The following is a 22,154-nucleotide window of genomic DNA, read 5'->3' as shown; positions in this document are numbered from 1 at the left end:
CTCCTACCTGAGTAAATTTAAATTCCATTGCAGGTTAGTCGTACCCACTCTCAGCAAAAAGAAAAAAGGACCGATCCGGCTCTAACAAATTACCCGCGTAAGGCGTAGCGCATCACAACAAATCGACTCCCAGTTTATCATGTTTACACCTAATCCAAAATTTTCATGGCCCCACTCTCAGCGACCTTCACGTGTAACCTCTTTCTCGAGACAATGCCAGGACAGAATGGTGATTCGACGTCAATCCGTCCTTTTCATCTTCAGGATAGTTGAATCCTCCTCCACGCCTCATCCCCCTGTTCCGGGCTGGACCGGCAACGTATATCGCAATCGGGCAGCTCACATAGGAGCGCGCCTGTAGCCGGGTGCAGTGAGTGCTTGGGAGGGGGGAAGGGGGTGGGTCATGGGTGGCGGCTGCCCACTGGCTGGGCTCAGTCTCCAGTCTACGATTGACCGTGTCCGGTCAGACAAATGTCTCCCCTAATTCCAATAATCCTGCTAGCTCTAAAAATGGTCTGATTAGATAAAAAGCCTATCAAAGTAAGAAAACAGGCGTATACTCCACATCAAGCAGCTTATGAATCTATGCGAGTTATGAATCCTAAAAATTATTATTTTCCCATGGGTCCGCCCTCATTACCCCTGCCGAAGGGCTCAGCTACCCTCAGAGGGGGCCTATCCCACTATTTGCCGACCCTCAGTTATCTTTTCTAACGTAAATGCTGGTAGTCAGCAGATTCTATCCAGAGAATGGCGATGCCTATCTGTCGCCTGATACCAGAATACATCCCCGTTATTCATTATTTATGCACAATGTACATAGTAGATCCAATTTCCAAAGGACCTAATTATCTCTCAGCTCCGTTAGCATCGCCGACCGTTTGATGCATGGGTCCTTTTCCTACCATGCGATTTTCAGATGCATGGGAACACATTGCTTAGTGAACGAACAGCCCGAGGCCGAAAATCTGCGAGAGAAAAAGAAAGGAGTGTTTGTGGCTGTTTGAGCCAGCAAATATGAAATGTGTCGCAACATTTTACGTGCGAACGCACCTTGCACTAAACATACCTATATACGTCCCTCATGGCATAGGCGACGGAGCGGGGGGAGGGGGCACCGGGGCACCGTTGACCGTGCCCCCTTGATTTTGCCATTTTAACATTATCCCGATAGGCGTTGCATGGAAATGGAAATGGAAAGAATGAGACCAAAAGTCAGCAGTGCCCCCCCCCCCCTTAATTGAAGATGTTCCGCCGCTACAGCCTCATGGCTACAAAATGAGAGAGAGAAAGAAAGAGAGAGAAAGAGAGAGAGAGAGAGAGAGAGAGAGAGAGAGAGGGGGAGAGAGTTGGGGAACGAGGAGGAGAGGGAGGAAGATGGGGGAGAGAAAGAGAGAACCCACAGCGTATCACGAGTGAAGTCTACTGTTGATATTCATACTTCCGCTACCCTGCCAATGTGCCCATCGTTGCGTTTTCGCAACACCGCTGTCTTTCCGATGTGCCCTTCGTTGCGTTCCCGCAACGCGACCGTAGTCATATTTGAAAATAGTCACAAACCCTTTTTGTAGCATTATTTCTTAACAAAATGCATATCTACGCTATTGTAGGGACTCTGCAGAATATGTTTACACAATTTTCATTACGATATTATTAAGCACTTAGCCTACTTATCTTGGTTTTCGTGACGTCATCACTCACAAAACCTTCGACTTCCCTCTGGGAGCTCTAGGCAGTAACTTACCGGCCGCACAGACTTGTAACTGCGTAGTATCATGCGCACAACCATGCTACACACGCTGAAACTTGTCTCATCGGTTAGTCTCTTTTACACACTTCTCAAGCTTCGATCACGTCGACGCTTGCTTGCGTTGCGAAAACGCAACGAAGGGCGTAAATGGGTTAACACAGCCGCATATGCATAGTCGTGGCATGAGTGTCACTCGGGTAATTCAGATATCTGACTCACGCAGATTCCTATGGTAGTGGAACGGTTCCATTCAGTTGGCGTCACGCCGCGGGGGGTGAAGGGTGAAGGAGGTGTCTAGGAAGAGTGACATTCGCACTCGGCCGCAACCCGCTCACTGAGCTGTCTGGGACTCACCCGAATTGTCTGGGAGCCAGACACGTCCCGAGGGTGTGCCTGGGAGGGAAAGCAACGCTGTCTGACAGGGTGTCAGTCAATCAAGGAGTGACGTAAAGGTATGTGACAGTTATGGGAAGAGAGTTTGGGCAGGAGTCAGTGCCTTACTGGCGTGCTTAGAACTGATCATGCAAGTGCGTGTCGGAATATGATGCTGCGCAGTTTCAAATGAGCAAGAATGTGCTTGATCAGGAAGGGCAGAAAGGAACGAATCCAAGAGCGGATCAATGACAAGCGCTGGTCGATGCCAGGTCTGGCAATTTTCCTGAATGCAGGATGCATGAATAACTCTTTGAATTGTGTTGTCTTAACAACTGTTGGGAAAGGGACCACCCAGCCCGCTTCCAGCAATCACTACAGCTTTCTGCACAACCGAAAACAGCGCCCGAGACACGCCTAGTTAGGCGGCAGTCCAATTTCGAAGGGGCGGAAACCAGCTCAGTGAACACGACATAGGCTGGACGAGTGACTGACTTTCCGGTTAGCGACGCAAGGAAACAACGGACTCCACTGTTGGGGTAGGCGCTCAATGAGCATTTTCCGATGATCACCGGGGTGTCGTGGCGTGAAGCCCGGGTAACAATCGACTTGCGGTGCCAATGTTGTGAATAACGGACTAAGGGACATCAAGACCAAATCACGTCAACGGCCATACGAATGCCACCTATCTAGGGCGCAATACGTAATCACTGCATCGCCCATGTAGCCAAAGTGAGCTATCGATAAACGTTTCGCATAACAAGGCTTCTTCGTTATTGAATGGCTTAACCATTCAATCGGAAGCATCGAGTGAGCTTCGAGAGATAAAACTACCTCGCTTATTTAACAATGCCTCATACTGAGTGCCTAACCCTGACGTCCTTGTATGGCAGTCCAGATCTGCCGGCAAAAACTGCCGAGCTGCTATCCTATGCAGAACGCGTCCGGACCAGTGAGGTCACCCGATGGTTAGGGCACACCCTTCTAAAACATCCCTGTTCGTGGGGTCAAGACGCAAGCACTCGATCCGCAGAGCAGTAGACAGGGAGATTCGCTCTCTTGAGACAATTTTTATGTAATAAAAAACTCATCCTAAAAAATCTAATAGCTGGGCTGCTAGCGCGAAATGAATTTGGTGCCATTTAATCTTTCCTCTAGATAAGATGCCTGTCACGAAAAACCTATCTGTGTGAAAAGACGAAAAACCACCCGGATAACAGCATTATTGTCGTGGAAGTTCCTGATCACCTGTTGAATATTGTTCAGTACCGTACCGTATCGTTAAGCGCCTGTACCGTACAGTGATTGACCGCTAGCGACATCTATTAGTTGGATTGGGTTGTGCGGATTGTGGCCGCTGCCGACTGTGGCTCTGTTAGCTGCGACTTTGGTATGTGGCGCGCGGTGATTGGCCTTGACCCCGAGCAGCTGTGCCACGCCCGCGCACAGACAGCTGTTTTCGTTTTTTTGTGTGGCATTGTGGCTTTTTCTGTTGGCACGGTTGGAGGCGTTTCCCCAATACAGTGCATCGGATTTTTGATTCTGCTTGGTCTTCTTCGCCTGCTACGGCCCGGCCCGACCCTGCGATTCAGCGGTCGACTTTATTCGGAAACATTGGTGCCGAAACTGTCGGGATGGCGGAGGAGAGGAGCAGAATAGCGGCTAAGGGCTGGCTGACCCGCGCTGGGTCCAAGATGGAGGCGTTGTTATGCCGAGAAGACGCGGGTTCCGACGAGTGGCGTTTGGAGGCGCAGATCGTGGAATCTGAATTCCTGAAGCGGCTCGATGCGTTTGATGCTGCTCAGGCCGCGTTTGAAGCCAGCCTGAACGACGAGGAAGAGCTCATGAAAGATATCGAGCGGAGTGCAGCGTTCCGTGACACCTTCACCGGTCTGCGCGCTCGCTTCCGTAAGGCTCTGACGGCTGATCAGGAGCCGGCTCTCAGCTCGTCCTCACATGGACAGGCAATGAAGCTCCCCAAGTTATCACTGCCGACCTTTGATGGTGATGTGAGGGGCTGGCCTATGTTTTGGGAATCATTCTGTGCTTGTGTGGATCAAGCTGAACTTCCTGACGTGTCTAAGTTTTCTTACCTTCGGTCACTACTGAAGGGGGAGGCCTTGAAGGCTATCAGTGGCTTGGTGCTCACTGGCTCAAGCTACAAGGCGGCCTGTGACATCCTCCGTCAGAGGTATGGCCGCCCAGAGAGACTCGTCTTTCTTCACATTGAGGCGTTGCTGAATGTGAGCCTGAACCAATGTGATCTGCAACATCTGCAGGATGAACTGATGTCCCACATCAGAAGTTTGGAGGGCCTTGGTGTTGAAGGGGAGAAGTTCGGAGTATTCCTCACCCCCTTGGTGCTCTCTAAGCTCCCTGAAGAGGTCCGACTGGAGTGGGCAAGAGGTTCGGAGGGAAGAGAGAGTGATCTGGAGTACCTCCTCCAGTTCCTTGCCTCGGAGATTCAGAGGAGGGAGCGCTCTGGCAACTACTGCCACCTGGAGCGGGTGGATCACTCTGCTGCTGCTGCTCCTGCTGAGGGTGGCCGCCGATCGTCTTCTGGACAGCCTGGTGGTCGGCTGGGTGGCCGCCCTGCTCGGGCTCCCGGCCGCCTCAGGCAGTTCACTGGGAAGCCATCACCTGCTGGTTCTACAGCTGCTGCTCTGCAGGCCTCATCTGAGACCACCTGTGGCTTCTGTCAGGGACCTCACCTATCAGATAAGTGCAAAGATTGGCTTAAGTTAACGCGTGAAGAAAGATTTGAGAGGGTCAGAGGGGCTAGACTGTGTTTTAGCTGTCTGTCATCTAGCCACATGGCTAGATCTTGCTCTGTTAGATGTAAGGAGTGTGGTCGTAGACATCACACCATGTGCTGTCTTAGAAGGGAGGGTGTCCGGGACTCTGATCAGAGTAGGGCTGGACCTGAGGCACCCACTGAGAGGCAGCCCCGTGACGCTGACACAGCCTCTGCCTCTCTGTCTTCTCATACGGGAGGGGATCATGTGTTGCTTCCCACTGCTACTGTGCGGGTGATTGGGAATGATGGGAAACCTGTGTTTGCTAAACTGATCATGGATTCTGGGGCTGATCGCTCCTTTGTGTCTGAGGGGCTACTGAAAAGGGTCAAGGGGACATGGAAGGGCTCTGTCGAGATGGCATATGCTGCCTTTGGTGGTGGGAAACAGGACGGTGTTTATGATAAGTTCGAGTTACAGCTTGCTGCTGCAAATGAGTCTGTGTCATCTGTTCACAGGATTGAGGCAGTGCGCGTTCCAGTGATATGCGCACCTCTGAGACGCCCTGTTGTGCCAGCTCAGCTCCTGAGTGCCTTCTCACACCTGCCGCTAGCTGATACGTACTCAGACGACCAGGACCAGCAGATACGAGTAGACATCCTGGTGGGACAGGACCAGTACTGGGATCTGGTGAGAGCTGGCCTGTTCCGCAGTCCGGATGGCCTGGTAGCTCAGGAGACTGTCTTTGGGTGGGTGTTGTTTGGCAGGGCTGAGGGTCCCCCTGGGAGCCCGTCTGTTGGAGGTGGGGCCTCATGCCAGCTGCTGACCATGACAGATGTGCCTGTGGGTAGAAACCTGTGGTCTATGGGTGGCTCTGGGGACACTGTAGGCCTGGGGGATGCCACTGGTCTGGAGGACACTGCTGAGCCTGATTTGATACAGGAGTTTAAGGAGTCTGTGACCTATGATGATGGCAGGTACGTTGTGAAACTGCCCTGGAGATCTGATGGTTTGGTGTCAAAGCTGAGTGACAACAGAGAGGCCGCTGAGGCTCGTCTTTCCAGTTTGTCCAGGAAGTTAGATGGGAACCCCCTGCTGAGGGAGAGATATGATTGTGCCTTGAGGGAAATGGAGACCTCTGGTGTGATTTGTGAGGTCCCAACTGAGGAGATGTGCTCTGAATTCCCAGTCTATTACATGCCACATCGCCCAGTGGTGAAAGAGACTAGTAGGGGGATGAAAGTGCGCCCTGTCTTTGATGCATCTGCCCGAGGCTACAATGGTTTGTCATTGAATGACTGCGTGGAGCTAGGGCCGGCGTTGATTCCCAGTCTGCCGGAGGTTCTCCTGCGGTTCAGGAGATGGCGATTCGGCTTCTCCGCCGACATCGTCAAGGCTTTTTTGCAAGTCAGGCTTGCACGTGAGGACCAGGACGTGCACAGGTTCTTATGGCTCTGTGAGGGCAGAGTTAGGGTGATGCGCTTCCAGCGCGTGACGTTTGGTGTTGCTTGCAGTCCCTTTTTGCTTAATGCAACTGTTCAACACCATCTGTCCCAGTATGGTGATGAGCCTGTGGTGCAGGAGATGAAAGAGAACTTCTACATGGACGACCTGCTTTCAGGAGCGGACTCGGAGGCAGAGGTTGTAGCCATGTTCAGGGAAGCGCGCTCCATCATGGGAGCTGCTGGGATGGAGCTGTCAAAGTGTTCGTCCAACTCTGCTGTTCTCTTCGGTGAGCTCGAAGGTGGCTCAGTCAGTGACAGCGTGAAGGTGCTTGGTGTGACTTGGTGGCCCGACGACGACACTTTCTCCTTTGTAGGTCAACTCCTCCCTGATGATGTTGTCCCAACGAAACGTGTCCTGCTTAGTCTGATTGCTAGACTGTTTGACCCTCTCGGGTTCCTGACTCCGTTCACAATGCTCGCTAAATGCCTTTTCCAGGACCTGTGGGAGCAGGGTTCTGGGTGGGACGAGCCGCTTCGGGGCGGCGATGCTGAGTTGTTCAGGAGCTGGGTGGACGGTCTTCAGCTGCTGCAGCGGCACCGGATCCCACGCTGCTACTCAGCTGGCGGTGGACCTGACTGGTCCTCTGATGCACGTAAGGAGTTGCACGTTTTCGCTGACGCGTCGCCTAAGGGCTATGGTGCAGTGGTGTACATTCGCCTCTCACTGCCTGATGGGTCCAGTTCTGTGTCAATGGTGATGTCAAAGGCCAGAGTGGCTCCTCTGAAGAGGCAGACGTTACCTCGGCTGGAGCTGATGGCTTGCCTGATGGCCAGTCAGCTGGTTGAGTTGGTACGAAAGGCTCTGCGTTTGCCTGACGGTGCCTTGTGTACATGCTGGTCTGACTCGATGATCGCCCTCGGATGGCTGACAGGTGATCCTCGGAGGTGGAAGCCCTTCGTGGCCAGCCGAGTGCGCCAGATCCAGTCTCTGACGCCTGTGGCGTGCTGGCGTCATTGCAGCTCATCCGACAACCCCGCAGACCTGCTGACGCGGGGCATGTTGGCCGATGATTTGCTCGTGTCTCGGCTGTGGCGCTCTGGTCCTGACTGGCTTCGTGTAGCCGCCCAGCCGCTCCAGGTCAGCGACGGGACGGCGTCCTGGGTGGACGCCTCGGAATCGGCGCAGCTTCTGATCCGAGAAGAGATGGTGGCTGTTTCTGGTGAGCCGGCGCGTGAGGTCGGTGACCTCCGCGGCGTCCTGTGTGACGCGAGAGTGCAAACAGTCCTTTCGGAGGATGCTGCTGCACCATGTGCCCCCACTGATGTCGGAGAGGGGAAGTTGCTGTGTTCTGACGACGCAGTGGCGGCTGATGGGGCACCAGATCCGCGGGTGAGCCCGCCCCCTGACGGAGGAGTCGGTGCGGCGGCGCCGCCCCGTGCCGATGGTCCAAGTGACCGTGCTTCTGTCCAGACGAGGTTGTTAGACCTCGACAGATTTGGATCACTGAACAAGGCCACCCGAGTGATGGGTTGGGTTCAGAGATTTGTCCGGAACGCTCGTGGTGTGAACCGCTGCAGCGAGCAAGACCTGACGTGTGCTGAGATGACTGATGCGCGGAACGCTCTGTTTCGCCTTGTACAGGTTGAGAGTTTTCATGCTGAGATGACAGCTCTGAGGATGGGTGGTAGAGTTCCAGCCAGCTCGCCACTTCACAGGCTCTCGCCCTTCTTGTCTGATGGTCTGCTGCGTGTTCAAGGGCGACTCCAGTTTAGTCAGCTATCTTATGAGGAAAAGCATCCTATTATTTTGCCCAAGGGGCACTTGTCGTACTTGCTCGTTCGTGAGCAGCACCACCTCATGCATCATGCTGGTGTAGCCACCCTGCTGACTGCTGTGAGATCTGAGTTTTGGGTGCTGGGGCTCAGAGCCATTGCTCGCCGCGTCGTTCGTGGCTGTCTGGCGTGCCGTTGGCAGGATGCCAGGGCCGGTTCGCAGCAGACCGCCCCTCTGCCGCGGGATAGGGTGTCTCCTGCCCCGCCATTTTCAGTCACTGGCGTGGACTTCGCAGGGCCACTGTTTTCTGTTGATTTCCCACGGAAGAAGTTATACGTTTGTCTATTTACCTGCGCGGTCACTCGTGCCGTGCATTTGGAGCTGACCGAATCGCTGTCGCTGCCGCATTTCATGCTGGCGTTCCGCAGGTTTGCTGCTCGGAGAGGTGTGCCGTCCACTGTCTATTCCGACAACGCGACCACCTTCAAAGGCGCCGACGTTCAGCTTCGCAAGTACTTTGGGCGGCTCTCTCCTTGTTGGAAATTCATCGCCCCCCTCTCCCCGTGGTGGGGGGGTTGGTGGGAACGTCTGATACGTTCAGTCAAGGTCGCGCTTCGTAAGTCACTGGGAAAGCGCTGTCTGACGCGCATTGAATTGGAAACCGTGCTGAGTGAGGTCGAGGCTTGCATTAACTCGCGACCACTCACCTTTCAGGGTGACACTCCAGATTGTCCGGGACCTCTGACGCCAAACCATTTTTTGACTGGGCGCAGTGTAGGGTTTCAGGCCAGGGCGGCCGAGGATCCGTCTGCCGTGACTGCGCGGGCGTTGAGTGACAGGGCACGGGTCTGTGAGATGCGCCTGTCCAAGTTTTGGGCTGCCTGGAGGAATGAATACTTGAGGACTCTACCGCCCGCAGTGAGCGGTAAGGGACAGGGTAAGCTAGAGGTGGGCTCACCTGTTCTGGTGCACGAGGAGGGGACCCCCCGGCTTAAGTGGGATATGGGGGTGGTTACTCGCGTGTTCCCTGGGAGGGACGGCTTGGTCCGGTCTGCTGAGGTGAGAACCCCTGGTGGTCTGAGAACGAGGTCTGTACAGCGGCTTCATAACCTTGAAGTCCTTCCATCCTCTCTTCCTTCACCCGGGTGTCCTGCCTGAGTGCCTCTTGCAGGTCCCTCGCGCACTGCCTCAGTGGTAGGCATTTTAAATATCAAGTCGTGTTACGTTTCAGTGGTGTGTCTGTATGAAATGTTTGCACTTTATTTGATGTAGGTAGTGAACATATGCATTGTTCACGGCTCTGTTTCTGTTATTCATTGGCTCTGCCAAGAGTCGGCGGGAGGGTGTTGAATATTGTTCAGTACCGTACCGTATCGTTAAGCGCCTGTACCGTACAGTGATTGACCGCTAGCGACATCTATTAGTTGGATTGGGTTGTGCGGATTGTGGCCGCTGCCGACTGTGGCTCTGTTAGCTGCGACTTTGGTATGTGGCGCGCGGTGATTGGCCTTGACCCCGAGCAGCTGTGCCACGCCCGCGCACAGACAGCTGTTTTCGTTTTTTTGTGTGGCATTGTGGCTTTTTCTGTTGGCACGGTTGGAGGCGTTTCCCCAATACAGTGCATCGGATTTTTGATTCTGCTTGGTCTTCTTCGCCTGCTACGGCCCGGCCCGACCCTGCGATTCAGCGGTCGACTTTATTCGGAAACATCACCTATGTCATGTAGTGGGGTGGATTATCACCGATTATCTGTTAATCCACCATCCAAAGTAATGATCGGTGCGATAGGTGCCACAATAACCACTGAACCAGTTAAAAATATCCATGTGATACCGAACCGTATCGCTAACATGACTCGCACTAGGCCACCAGCGCAATCAACAGTCACTGCCAGCGGGCTCCTGCACCTGCATCTGACCTCCCACAGTTGCGCCGCGCCGCTCGGACCGATCATCAGATAAGACTGCATGTTTGTGGTCGGTCAATCTCTCAGCCTGCCTGCCTGTATGGGCACAGAGCAGCGAGCCACGCTCCAGCAAACCGACCTTGGCTGGCCTGAGACCGGTACGGCGGGGCGGGCGGGGCAGAGAGGGGCGGGGCGCGGGGAGAGCGGGGTCAAAGGTGACGGCCCAACACCGTGCCGCGGGCGGGAAGCCGAGACCCCGACGGACCTCGCGGCAGGAGAGAACTATGCTGACTGGTTTCCGGCCAACGAGGGAAAGTGAAGACAAATGTCGAAGCGGCCCGACACGGGTCAACCGGGGCCGGGCCGCCACCCCGGTCACGCTTGCAACAGCGCTGGCGGTGATTACTTGTTTCGAGTTTGTTGTCATGCAGCTTTCAAACGAGCGGGCGTATTCCAGCAGCTGACGCCTAGTTTAGTGTCAACTCAAAGCGGAATAAGCAGTGTTTCCACATCAAACTATGGCCATTCGCCTCGTGACCACAATGTAACGCAAGGTATACTGGGCGGGCATGTTTGCGTTGGATAAAGTACCGAGAAATAATTAGGCATTCCTAGGGCGTCCCTACTTGTTCCTAACTTCCTACCCTGAAAATGGACCCACCAACGCCTCCCCGAGTACTTACTTGTCGTCGCGGACGTCGGGCAGGGTGCGGTGGGGCGAGATCATGTCGCTGACGTACTGGTTGAAGGCGTTATCCTTCCAGCCCTTATCCACCAGCTTCTGCTGCTCGGCCGTCAGGTTCTTGGGCAGCACGACCGGCTTGCCCTGCTCTCCGGGGCCGTCGGGCGCCTGCGGAGGCAGCAGGAAGCCGCGCTGCTCGCCGGCGTGTGGACCGTCGGATGCCGGGGGAGGGGCGGCGGGTGCTTCCGCAGCTCTCCAGGGCACGTTTTCGGCCACCCGGCTACGGACGAGGCGGCGCGACGGTCCGAGCACGCTCTCAATCTCCTCCCGAGCGCTGCGGATCGGCGGTGGGTGGTGCACCGCGGCGGCGGCCGGCGGAGAGTCGTCCAGCCGCGCGTCCCGGCGCTCCACCATGAGGACCAGCAGCACGACCACCCAGGCCACCGGCACGGCCACCAGCAGCTTGGTGACGAACGAGCGCCGCCGGCACACCGCCATCACTGGGTCCACGGGGGTCCACGGGGGTCCACACCAGTCAGCAGTCACTCGCACTGGCCCACGGCGCTCCGGGCGGTGCTAGGGTGGGCTAGTCCGTGCCGTTGGCAGTGTGGTCAAACGATGATGAAGCGGTCACAGAAAGCAGGCCGATGTGAATAAGCTGAAATGAACGAGGAAGAGAACGTTCGTCAGATGCACGCTAGACGAAAGGTCTTTACCGTTTAGCTATTCCCGGTAAGCGCTATAAAATTTCGGTTCGGTCAAGTGTTGTTGATTGAATCAATGATTATCGTAAAAAGCAGGCACAACGTCATACACAAATGTGATTTATGGATGTTGTAAAGCATCGATCAAGCGAGCCAATCCATGGGAAAGTGTTGTCGTCACAACAGGTCATCTGTTGTTACGAGCCGCATTCACTGAAATTGAGTTTAGGTACCCAATATCATGCGAGAGAGTCCCACAAGTCTTTTAACAAATACCTATTACCTATAAAAACTGTTATGCAAGTAAGAAAAAATAAAAGGATAGCCCCAACTGAATTTGATTAAATGTTTTTCATTTTTTATTGAAGTCAATGATGCAAGCAGATCAATAGCTTTTTATTGGTAGGTAGATACAGATCGAATAAAGAGACGTGAGGAGATCAAAGAGATCGAATGGAGATAGAATGCTGCTATACGAAAACAATACCTACTGGCTCTAGGTAATCTATTTCTTACTATTAACCCGCGCCCCGTTGGGCTCTGCCGAGCAACGCGCCCCGTTGGGAGGGGGGGGGGGCATTTTGGCCCCCCCCCCCCTAAGATCTCGAGAACCACGCAACCTAGCGACAAGCGGCAAACGGTGTTGGATAGCCCTATCAGGGAACTACCTTGTGACCCAATTTTATTGACCTAGGTCAAACCGATGACGTCACAGGTCAGGTCAAAGGTCCAATTTTCACCGTTTACAGGCATTTCAAGAAATGCGTTGTAAAATCGAGTCAAATGCATTTCATTGAAAATCATCGATGGGGGAATGTTCTTCAAACACATATTTTGCTATTTGAGGTCACTGATACCAGGTCAGGTCACAGAGGTCAGGTCACTGGGGGGTCACAATATGAAAGTGTCGTGTGATACATGTTTTATGGTCCATTTTACATGACAAATGCGATTATGTGGGTCAGGCAGCCTTTGGGGCCAGCTTAGGTCACGTTTTGGTCAAGGTCAGGTCAAGGTCAGGTCAAATTAGGTCAAATTTCAAAGTTGATATTTTTGCATAAAATGGGTATAGAATCGATGCAGCTCGTAACGGGGAGTTCAATAGTGGTCTTTGTTTTGCCGTACGTGGTCTAGAATCGCTAAAAATTGAGTTCAAAAATTTGACGTCATCATTTTTGAACAGTTTTTTCGCTATAACTTTGCCAAAAAACGAGATATCGATCTGAAATTTGGTATGTATATAGAAAAGCGCACGGGCTATCATATATATTCCAGTTTTTTCGAAATTCGGAAAATTTTTGGATTTTTTAAACGTTTTTCTAAAAAAATCAATTTTTGAATTTTTGGGGGTCAAAAACTCAAAATTTTGAAAATCCGAGATAGCAGTTTTGTAGCGTCGCTTTTTGTCTACTAGACCATATAAAGAGCATGTTTTTTGCTCATTTTCGCTCGAACATGACCTAAGTTTGACCTCAATAACTCCTGACCTAAGGTGACCTAAGACTTGAAATTTTGTGTGAAGGTGTCAAATTGATGCCCGGGAAGGTACTGAAAATTTGGCGGCGCTGCGCGCCGCCGTTTTCTTGCTATTCAGGAAAAACCACAGGGGGGGGGGGCCAAAATGGCCCCCCCCAACGGGGCGAGGGTTAATAGTCAGAGGCGAGTCGCCGACAAGACAATCAATTTCGCCAAGGATTTGTAATAAGCGTTTAACTCGGTGTTTGTATTGGCAATGGCAGTGCTGAGAATAATCGACAACACCGATCTTCGCCGTTGACCTTGCCCTCTCAACATATCTATAATCAAGTTCCACACTCCACACTCCACAGTCCACAGCCGGCACGGTCTGGGAGTGCCCGACGCCCACAGCACTCCCCGTCATGGCACTCAGCCCGCAGTGCCGGCGCCTGTGCCGGTCGGACGGGTGCCGCACGCCGCACCCGGGCCGCAGCCAGGGTCAAGGTCACGACAGGCGCGCGCGCTGCCGACTGCGCAGGGGCACCCGGGATGGTGACCTTCGCGAGAGAGGGTTTGGCAAAGACAAGTGTTCTTTTAGGTGACTCATTTGCATATAAATTTATACATGCTTTTTAGCATTATTTAACGTACCATATTCCATACATTACGTAACCTTCACGACCACTTGGACTATGATATTAAATTTGATGTCATTGTTTTCTACCGCATTGCCAGTTACCCATTCAAGAACACAAGAAAACGTGTGGCTTCCAAAAGCTCACGGTCAAACTTTGAACTGCATACACATCCGCCACTTCCAGCGATAATTTCGTAGCACATCGCGACCAAAACCAACCATCCCGATCTATATACGTAAAAGAACACCCAAACGGCCATCACCCCCGGGCATTGGTCCACGCCCCTTGGCCCAGCGACGCGGCAGCAGAACAGGCTCTGTAGCCGTTCCAAGGCTCTCCGCGCCTCCGCCGGCCGGCCGGCCGTTCCGGAGCCGGCTGACGACGGCGCTCCACCAGCGGAGGCGGTCCAGGGTTGTTGAACCGGCCCGGGGCGGCTGCCGACTCCGGCCCGGCGAACGTCCCGGGACGGCACACATGGCGGCATATGGTGGCCGGGGCGGCACGGGGATGGGCGGCGTATGGGAGACACAGGAATGGCTCAGGCCTGCCCAAATGTATCGAATGTCAATCCCTGTGTTTCGTGGTATTCGTATGCCCGCAAATCGATTATACCTATGTACTTACATATTACATGGGGTCATAAACAAACATCGAGCGACGATCCGTCATGGTGGTTGGTACAGTAATTAATGTTCAATAATTGCAGTGTTTTGCAGCCCTATACTGCTGTTGTACTTCATCCACCAAATAAGAAATTCGACGCCTGTGACATTCTTTCGTACAAAGTCAAATATTGATAAAATCAACGATAGATATTCTGAGTTATATGAAAGGCATGTCTTTCACATTGCAATGTGATAGGTATTGCATACCTAGATTCAGTGAAAGATGAGGTACGTAAAAACTGAATAGTGAATATGCCATATTGCGCCATAGGTATATGTTGAAGCATTAGGCACAAAATTAAGTTTTTTACGAAACCTAAAGCACAATTTGACCACGCAAAAACCAATCTACTACTTCATTTTCTATATTGATAAATGGCAAGAATGTGCACATTGTTAGGTTTCGCTCTTAAATCGCCTAAATGTTCCGCCACAAGGTCATCAGTCGAAAATCGATAACATTTTGGTCCCTGTGATCCTTATTCAACCCGCGCATGACTGGGGTATTTTCCATAACGCGAGTAACTGAGGGGAGGGGGTGGGAGGGGCTCTCCAGAGCCCCCTCCTATCTCCGAAACTACTGGGCTGTCGTCAAAATTCAAACGGCGTCTGATAGCCCTGGAACAACTGTCCAAGGAAACCTATTTTCAATGACCTCGAGGTCACCGATGACGTCACAGGTCACGTCAAAGTAAAAATTATCGGCATTTTTACTTGTTTACAATTTAGGCTCTGGCCCATAGGCGGCGGAACGGGGGGGGCACCGGGGCACCGTGCCCCCCCTTGAATTCTGCAAGGGGGCACCAATAGCAAGGTGCCCCCCCCCTTAAATTTGATGTATTAGTACCAGGGGTGGATTCGGAAAAACTCCAAGGGGAGGGTCATGAATCGAAGTGGTGCCCCTACCTTTACCCAAAATTAAAACCTCAACGGATTTCGGCCACTTAATTTTGGTGGTGCCCTATTTTCAGTTTTTTTTTATTTTCTGTATTTTTGGTTAGTCATGTGATGACTGGTGCCCCTGCTAGGCCGCTGGTGCCCCTGGAAAGACTGGTACCTATACCTACCCTGCCCCCTGACAAGCCTACGGTGGGCCCTGACATGACTTAGGTGCCCATGGGCCCTGACAGGCCCGTGGTGCCCCTGACAGGCCTGTGGTGTCCTTGCTAGGCCTGTGGTGTCCCTGGGCCTTGGCAGGTTTGTGGTGCCCCTGTTAGAACGCAGGTGCCCTTGACAGGTTTGTGGTGCCTCTGACAATCCTAAATTGCCAACGACAGGCTTGTGGTGCCCTTGACAGGCCCATGGTGCCCTTGCGAGGCCGGTGGTTCCCCTGCGAAGCCGATAGTGCCCCTGGCAGGCCTCTGGTGCCCCTGGCAGGTCTGTGGTGCCCCTGGAAGACCTGTAGTGCTTTTGCTAGGCCGATGGTGCTCCTGACAGGCCTGTGGTGCCACTGACAGGCCCGTGGTGCCCCTGCTAGGCCTGTGGCACCCCTGGCGGGCCTGTGGTGCCCCTGTCGGCTGTCAGGCCTGTGGTGCTCCTGGCAGGCATGTGGTGACCCCAGGCCCTAAGTCGACCCATGTGACCTCCCCCCTGGGATTCGCCACTGATTAGTACTGCGATGGCTTCTTGGGAATTTGATACATGTAGGATAAATGGAATTTATCAAACGACAATAAGGAAGAGACAAACACATAGGTACTTGAGGATCAGCTTAAAGTTAACCACACATACGGGCAGGGGTGTAATTTTCCTAAAATGATTGTGGGTGCCCAGCTGTAGGGGCGCCCGGCGCCAGGCCGTTTTGGGGCGCGATAGATATTCTTTATGTGGGAGCCTAAATTAACACCGAATTTGATAACATTGCTAGCCGAATGGCGCTTCAAGTGACGTGTCTGACTAAGCAAATACACGCTTAAAAGTGGAAACTGACCGGAAGGACGTAAAAAGCTGTAGAGGGGCGCCATCCAGTAGGAGGGGCACCAAATGTGGAGGCGCCAGACGGTTACGACTTACGAGGGCGCCGTGAGACGGTGAAAAGGGCGCCATTCTCTTAGGAGGGCGCCGAGTGATTGAAAACGCTATATGGTCCAGGGGCGCTAAGAGGCCAGAAGGGCGCCGCACAGTCAGTAGTGCTACGTTGGTGGGGACGTGGGGGCGCCAGATGGTTACGAGGGCGCCTTGAGATCATGAAAAGGGCGCCATTCTCGTAAAAGGGTGCCGAGTGATTGAAAACGCTATATGTGGTTCAGGGGCGCTGAGAGACCAGAAGGGCGCCGAACAGTCGAGGGATGCACGGTGAACAGAGACCTAACCCGCGCGGGGCTGGGGGGGGGGTAAATTTTACCCCCCCCTCGCGAATTTTTGCAATATCTCAAAAACGGCGGTGCGCAGCGCCGCCAAACTTTCAGTACCTTTTCTTACATCAATTTGACACGTTCCCTGAAAATTTGAGCGAAATCCGTCGGAAAATTTTTGAGAAATTGACGTTTTAGTGACGTCATGTTCGCCATTTTCGCCTCAAAAACGGCAAAAGTTCAAACGCCGCTAACGTCTTCATTTTTAAAGGAATCAAGACGTAACAAAAAAGGATATACGTAATTTTACTTTGTCTATCAAATGGCTATCTCGGTTTTTTGAAAATTTTGGATTTTGGCCAATTTTTTTTCGAAAAACTGACTTTTTTGGGAAAATAGCAATAAAATCCAAAATTTTGAGTGTATCGAAAAAAAACGGAATATATGTCAGAGAAGTGGTCTATGTGCACCTACATACCAAGTTTTAGAAGAATCGGTTCAAAAATGTGGGAGTTATTCAAAATTGTATGACGTCACGACACACAAAATTTTTGAAAAATGATTTTTTTGGAAGTTCTAGACCTCGTACGGAAACAAAAGTAGCACCATTCGATTCGCCGTGAAAAACTGCATCAGATAGACACCTTTTTTAGGCCTTAACAACCAACTTCAAAATTTGACCTCACTTGACCTGACCTTGACCTGACCTCGACCTGAAATTCATCCAGAGGTGGTCCATATCACTTATTGAGTGTGCCTATTGAATTCTATGAGTAAAATGACCCATAAAACATGTGTCGCACATGCCCTTTTCTATATTTTGTTTTTGGTGACCTGACCTGACCTGACCTGACCTTGACCTTGACCTCTGAATGATATTGTATGCAAAGAATATTGTCTTGGTAGCCTAAGAACACGTTTTGGGCGATCAGTCTCAGTCCATGACTCCATTCTTCGGCAACTACGGTGCAAGGCCGATACTGTAGGAACTTGTAATTTGTACCCTTGACCTGACCTTGACCTTGACCTCAAACTTAAAATTAAGCACATGTTTTTAGTTGTTCGTGATGAGATCTTTCGATTGGCGTTTGAATTTTCCAAATCGGACCATTAGTTCGGGAGATAACAGGGGGGTAAAATTTACCCCCCCCCCCCCCAGCCCCGCGCGTTCGGCTGGAGACCCCAGCCCCGCGCGGGGACGCGAGACGGTCAGGAGGGCGCCGTTAGACCATGAGAATGGCGCGGTGCTGTCAAAGGTGCGCCATTCTCCCAGAAGGGCGCCGAGTGATTAAAAACGCTATATTATCCATGAACGCGAGACGGTCAGGAGGACGCCGTTAGAGCATGCGAAGGACACCGTGCTCTCGAAAGGACGCTTGCAGCCTTGTAAAAGACTTGTGGGTGCATTTTCATCATTGTGTGGGCATACATAATTCAGGATTGTGGGTGCATATGCCCCCACAAAGAGATATAAAATTACACCCCTGCATACGGGGGTGAACTGCCATTTTCGTTTAGTAAAAAAAAAAATAAAAAAAATAAAAAATCATTGTGCCAGGGCTGTGACGAAAAATAAGTGGCCTAAATCCGATGAGAAAACAGGATTTGGGGGTACCCTAGGTTTGGCTCCTTGAGCCATGGTGCCCCCCCTTGTCTCAAATCGTTCCGCCGCCTATGCTCTGGCCGCCGACTGACGAGTCCGATCAGGCTCATTTTTTGGTTTACGCACTCCTTAATATATGCCTTAGATACCCTGAGGGTACCGAACTTTTACTTCGAATTTTTCAGGTCAAGGCCAGGTCATCCTAGGTCACGAAAATTGTATGTAATATATCGGTCACGTGACGCATGTTTTATGGTCCATTTTACACGTATATTTCGAAAACAATGTCCTCTGTGTCATTTGCGGTCATTTTCAGCTGAATTTACCGGAGGTCAGGTCAATTTCAGGTCAGAAAAGGTCAAATTTTGAAAATGAAATGTTTCAACAAAAAGGTGCCTATCAGATGCAATTTGAGCTCAGGAACACGATGGTGCCATTTATATTGCTGTTCGACGTCAAAAACGTACTGAAAAGTGGTTTTGAAAAAAATATCGAATGGTAACATTTTGACAATAATGCAAATAACTTGGCTATTTTTGAAGATATTCGGCTTAAACTTGCTAGAGTAGTTAATCAGTATGTGTTTTATCACATATATTCCGGTTTTTGCGAAAAACCTTTTTTTTTTGAAAAAATAAAAAGCTATATTATTTTGTAATTGTAAAAAGTTTTCAAAATTTTCAAAATTTCGCAAATTCGAGGCAGCGGTTTGATAGCTACTTGTATTTGGAGTCCACTGATGCAAAAAATTGGATCTAACTTTAAAACTAAGCCCTTGAGAGCGTTTGTCGTAATTCAATATTTTGCATCAAAATCGGCCGACCTGACGTCACTCTTACTTCATTTCCGGCCAAACTGTGATAGCTAGAAAGTTGAAATTTTAACACAAGGTGTCAAATTGATGCCGCTGAGGGTACTGCAAGTTTCGTGTTGATCCGTGAAACAGTTTAGAAGATATTGCCGAAAAACGGGAGGGGGGGGGCTCTGTAGAGCCCCCCAGTCATGCGCGGGTTAAAATCCATGAAGTTATAACGGTCTGTTTATCACACTCCCACTTTAAATAAGCTTTTCCGAATGAAGGACTGCATTTTAAAATCCCAAAATCCATTATTTATCATTACGCCTAAACATGTTTAGGAACCAGAAGGCCGATACCTACCTACCCATTGCTGTTCGCACACAGTGAGCGATCCAGCACACATCCGGCCAACACCAGCCCAGCACTGGACTCCACTGGCACCTCTATCTCTGTCACCGTCTTCAACCCGCCGCCGTCAGACAGCTGACCGGTACAGCACGCTCGTCAGACGGATGCGGCGCGGCGGCGCGCCAGAACCGTCGCGCGCGCGCCACTGTCGCCGACGGGTCATCCATCACTGCGGCGGCCGCCGGCGCGCTGCAGCCCGCCATCGATTGTGGCGATTGTTTGCGTGACCGGTGCCATACAAATCTGGGCACGGAGTGAGGGAGTCGGCCCATCACTGTACTCGATACTCGTGGGTGTCGCCGTCTGTCGCGTACACCCAGACAAACAAGTTCACACGGTGTGTCGTAGTGTCGTCGATCTGCTCCCCCCCCCCCCCCTACAAGACCATAACCACGGTGTCTTTGCCCCGCCCCTGGCAATGTTGAATGAACGCGGAGAGCAACATCCGGTCACATGACCAGCGATGTTGGGTGTAGCATAGCGAGAGCAGTTACTCGTCGGAGACGGCCTGACGGCTGTAGAGACCACATATATCTTACATAGTGAAGACAGTCATGTCGTGACCCAGCAGGGGCATTCCACGATAGATCGTACCAGGCCCGTCACCCTCATCTCTCAGATTTTAATGAAAATCGGTCCTAGGGGTAATCATAGGCCCCAAAGACGTCTGGCAAAATATCAGACTTCTCAGATCAAAACTTTTTGAGTTATATTGCATTACATTTTTTTAACTTCGGTATGTAACGGTGAGTTTGATGGCCTATAACTCAAAAACGGGTTAAGCAACCAACAAAAAGTAAACAACACTAAGCTTGCGGTGAATCAAAAATTAATATTACTATTTAAAAATTCCAAAGAAAAAATTTCATTGTTGAGCAAAAACCTTAATCTTTTTTCATTTGCCTCTAATGACTTTTGGGACCAAAATTTTTCACACTTTTATTTTTTCAAAATAAACTTCATGTCATTGCAAATCGACATGCAAAAAATTAGAAAGGTGTTCTTTCTATAAGTCCCTCATTTTCTCGCAAACAAAATGGGTTTCGGAGGGGTTGATACGACCCCAGCACGCCGTTTCGCTTCTAATAGAGCTAGAGCCTCGCGGAAAAAAACGAGCGTGTGTGCCGTTACAAGTCGCAGCGATTGGTACCCGATTTTAAGGTCTCAGGTTAACCGGTAGCGTCTGAGGTCAGGTCACGTGACTGAAGTTACGGGTTCGGTTTTTAGTAAATAACTTCGCAAAAAATGGCCGCAGAGCCGCCATTTTGGCATCATTGTGTTCGCCTAGCTCAGGTGCATCGAATGGTATACTTTTTGCTAGGGTGAGGTCAACTTAAGTAGTTGACCTCGGGTCAAGGTCAGGTCAGAGCCCTTCAGGTCACGAAGCTGGGCAAAGGGTATCATATGGCATATCATTCGATCCGGAAGGTCTTCCCGAGTCCATTGGTGGCTTTCCCGACTCTCTAGCTCCATTTGATCGGGAGTTATTGACGAAAAACTCGTACGACCCTAGTGACGTCATAAATGACGTCACGCAAGGTTAACAAGGCAAAAGTAAAGCATTGGACTTTGCGAGGAGTGCATGAAATCACGATACCATGTACGTGGGATAGTTTTAGATCATTTTCGGCGCCAAAATAACAGTTTTTATATTTCCCCATTGATTTATAACAGTGATGTCACGTGACCGACCTGACCTCATGTAACCTTGAAAATTTCCAGATATACAAGTTGTGAGACCTCTGGAGGACACCATGTATGCGTCCTGTAACTTTTATCTCGGACAGCTATGGTCATTGGCGTCCAAAACAATGTCAGAACCAAACAGCCTTTTTCACCCTCGCGCTTATAGGAAAGAGGGTTGGATGAACCCTCTTTTCACTTTTTTCAGATGACTCAAACTTAAATTGAACTTTCAGTAACCCGTGATGTCACTAGGCAGCTTTTTCACGCCATTTGTAAGCTCCCCTCCCGAAATCACTATTCGAAATAGAGGTCTGCACCGGCCGGCTGCAGCCGCGGCTGGCTGCAGCCCCACGGCTGTGGGCCGGGGCGGCTGCAAATATCTCCAAGAACACGGCTACGGCTGTGGCCACGGCTGTGAGATTTCAAGCTCAATCTTAAGTACTCAAATATAAAATTTTAAATCCTTAATCTTACATTCTGATAAGCAGTATAGCCTGTAAAAATCATGCAAAGGATGCCCAGCAACATTGAAAGTGGTGAAGCCTTTGAGAACCTGTAATGGTTTTACCATTTGCTGTAGGGGAGTTTGCACTCTGGTACAGAATACTAATAATAGGTACCAATTGTTCCTTCATTATCAAGAGCTTGACAGTTTCAGAAAATGCAACATGTTGCATTGTCACATCCCTCTCAAATCAATCTCACCTGGTCATTAGGAGAGCACCTTACAGCTATTGAAGACGAGCGTTCAATAATTCTTTCAGGTAATAGAAAAAGAAATCATGCCTAGGTAAAGGCAGGTAAAGGCTTCATAAAATATTATCTAAAATACCTCTTAGATGAATTTCTGGATTTTCGGCAAGTCCAATTACAAAATATAAAACTGGCGCTTTATGTTCTAACTGGTGTGTGAGTGACCGCTAACAGAAAATGCCGATCAATGAAGCCAATGGAATTAGATTATAAGTGAGCATGAACCTTACTTACGGTTAATTCACATGATGGTGAAAACCCTGAACACGTAATTCACATGACGGTGAAAACCCTGAACACAATATTTCTTACGCGAGCTGTTGACTTTACTAACAAAATGACGTCTTCTTCTAGAAATGTAAAAATTTGATACTTGATCTTTGTTTTAGAGCAAGTTTTTAACTGCATAGCGTTATTATTTAAAAAATTATAATTTTTATGGCTGTTTATTGTGAAACAAAACAATTTATTGCCACTTCCTT

The 22,154-nt window shown here is 50.7% G+C and overlaps 2 protein-coding genes across 5 annotated transcripts in view; one reads left to right on the top strand and one right to left on the bottom strand.

Annotated features, from left to right (window-relative positions):
- LOC122370670 (putative polypeptide N-acetylgalactosaminyltransferase 9) overlaps positions 1–22,154 on the bottom strand; it is a 129,469-nt gene that overhangs the window by 100,555 nt on the left and 6,760 nt on the right. For all 4 annotated transcript variants that reach the window (XM_043346476.1, XM_043346477.1, XM_043346479.1 and 1 more), the window contains exon 2: positions 10,666–11,322. In XM_043346476.1, the coding sequence (XP_043202411.1) occupies positions 10,666–11,162 (497 nt within the window). In that variant the 5' untranslated portion in view covers positions 11,163–11,322. The remainder of the gene's footprint in view (positions 1–10,665; positions 11,323–22,154) is intronic.
- On the top strand, positions 3,413–9,711 carry LOC122370669. The gene has a single exon (XM_043346475.1). It carries the CDS (start codon positions 3,757–3,759, stop codon positions 9,232–9,234), a length of 5,478 nt encoding a protein of 1,825 aa, XP_043202410.1. The 5' UTR covers positions 3,413–3,756; the 3' UTR covers positions 9,235–9,711.

This window comes from Amphibalanus amphitrite, unplaced genomic scaffold (assembly GCF_019059575.1).
Source record: "Amphibalanus amphitrite isolate SeventyFive unplaced genomic scaffold, NRLGWU_Aamphi_draft 001158F_arrow, whole genome shotgun sequence".
Classification (NCBI taxonomy): Eukaryota; Metazoa; Arthropoda; class Thecostraca; order Balanomorpha; family Balanidae; genus Amphibalanus; species Amphibalanus amphitrite.
Note: the sequence above shows the minus strand (reverse complement) of the source record. Positions and strands in the feature narration are given on the sequence as shown.

Excerpts from the sequence above, each read along its gene's own strand:
- LOC122370669 (XM_043346475.1), top strand. The coding sequence starts at position 3,757 with ATGGCGGAGGAGAGGAGCAGAATAGCGGCTAAGGGCTGGCTGACCCGC.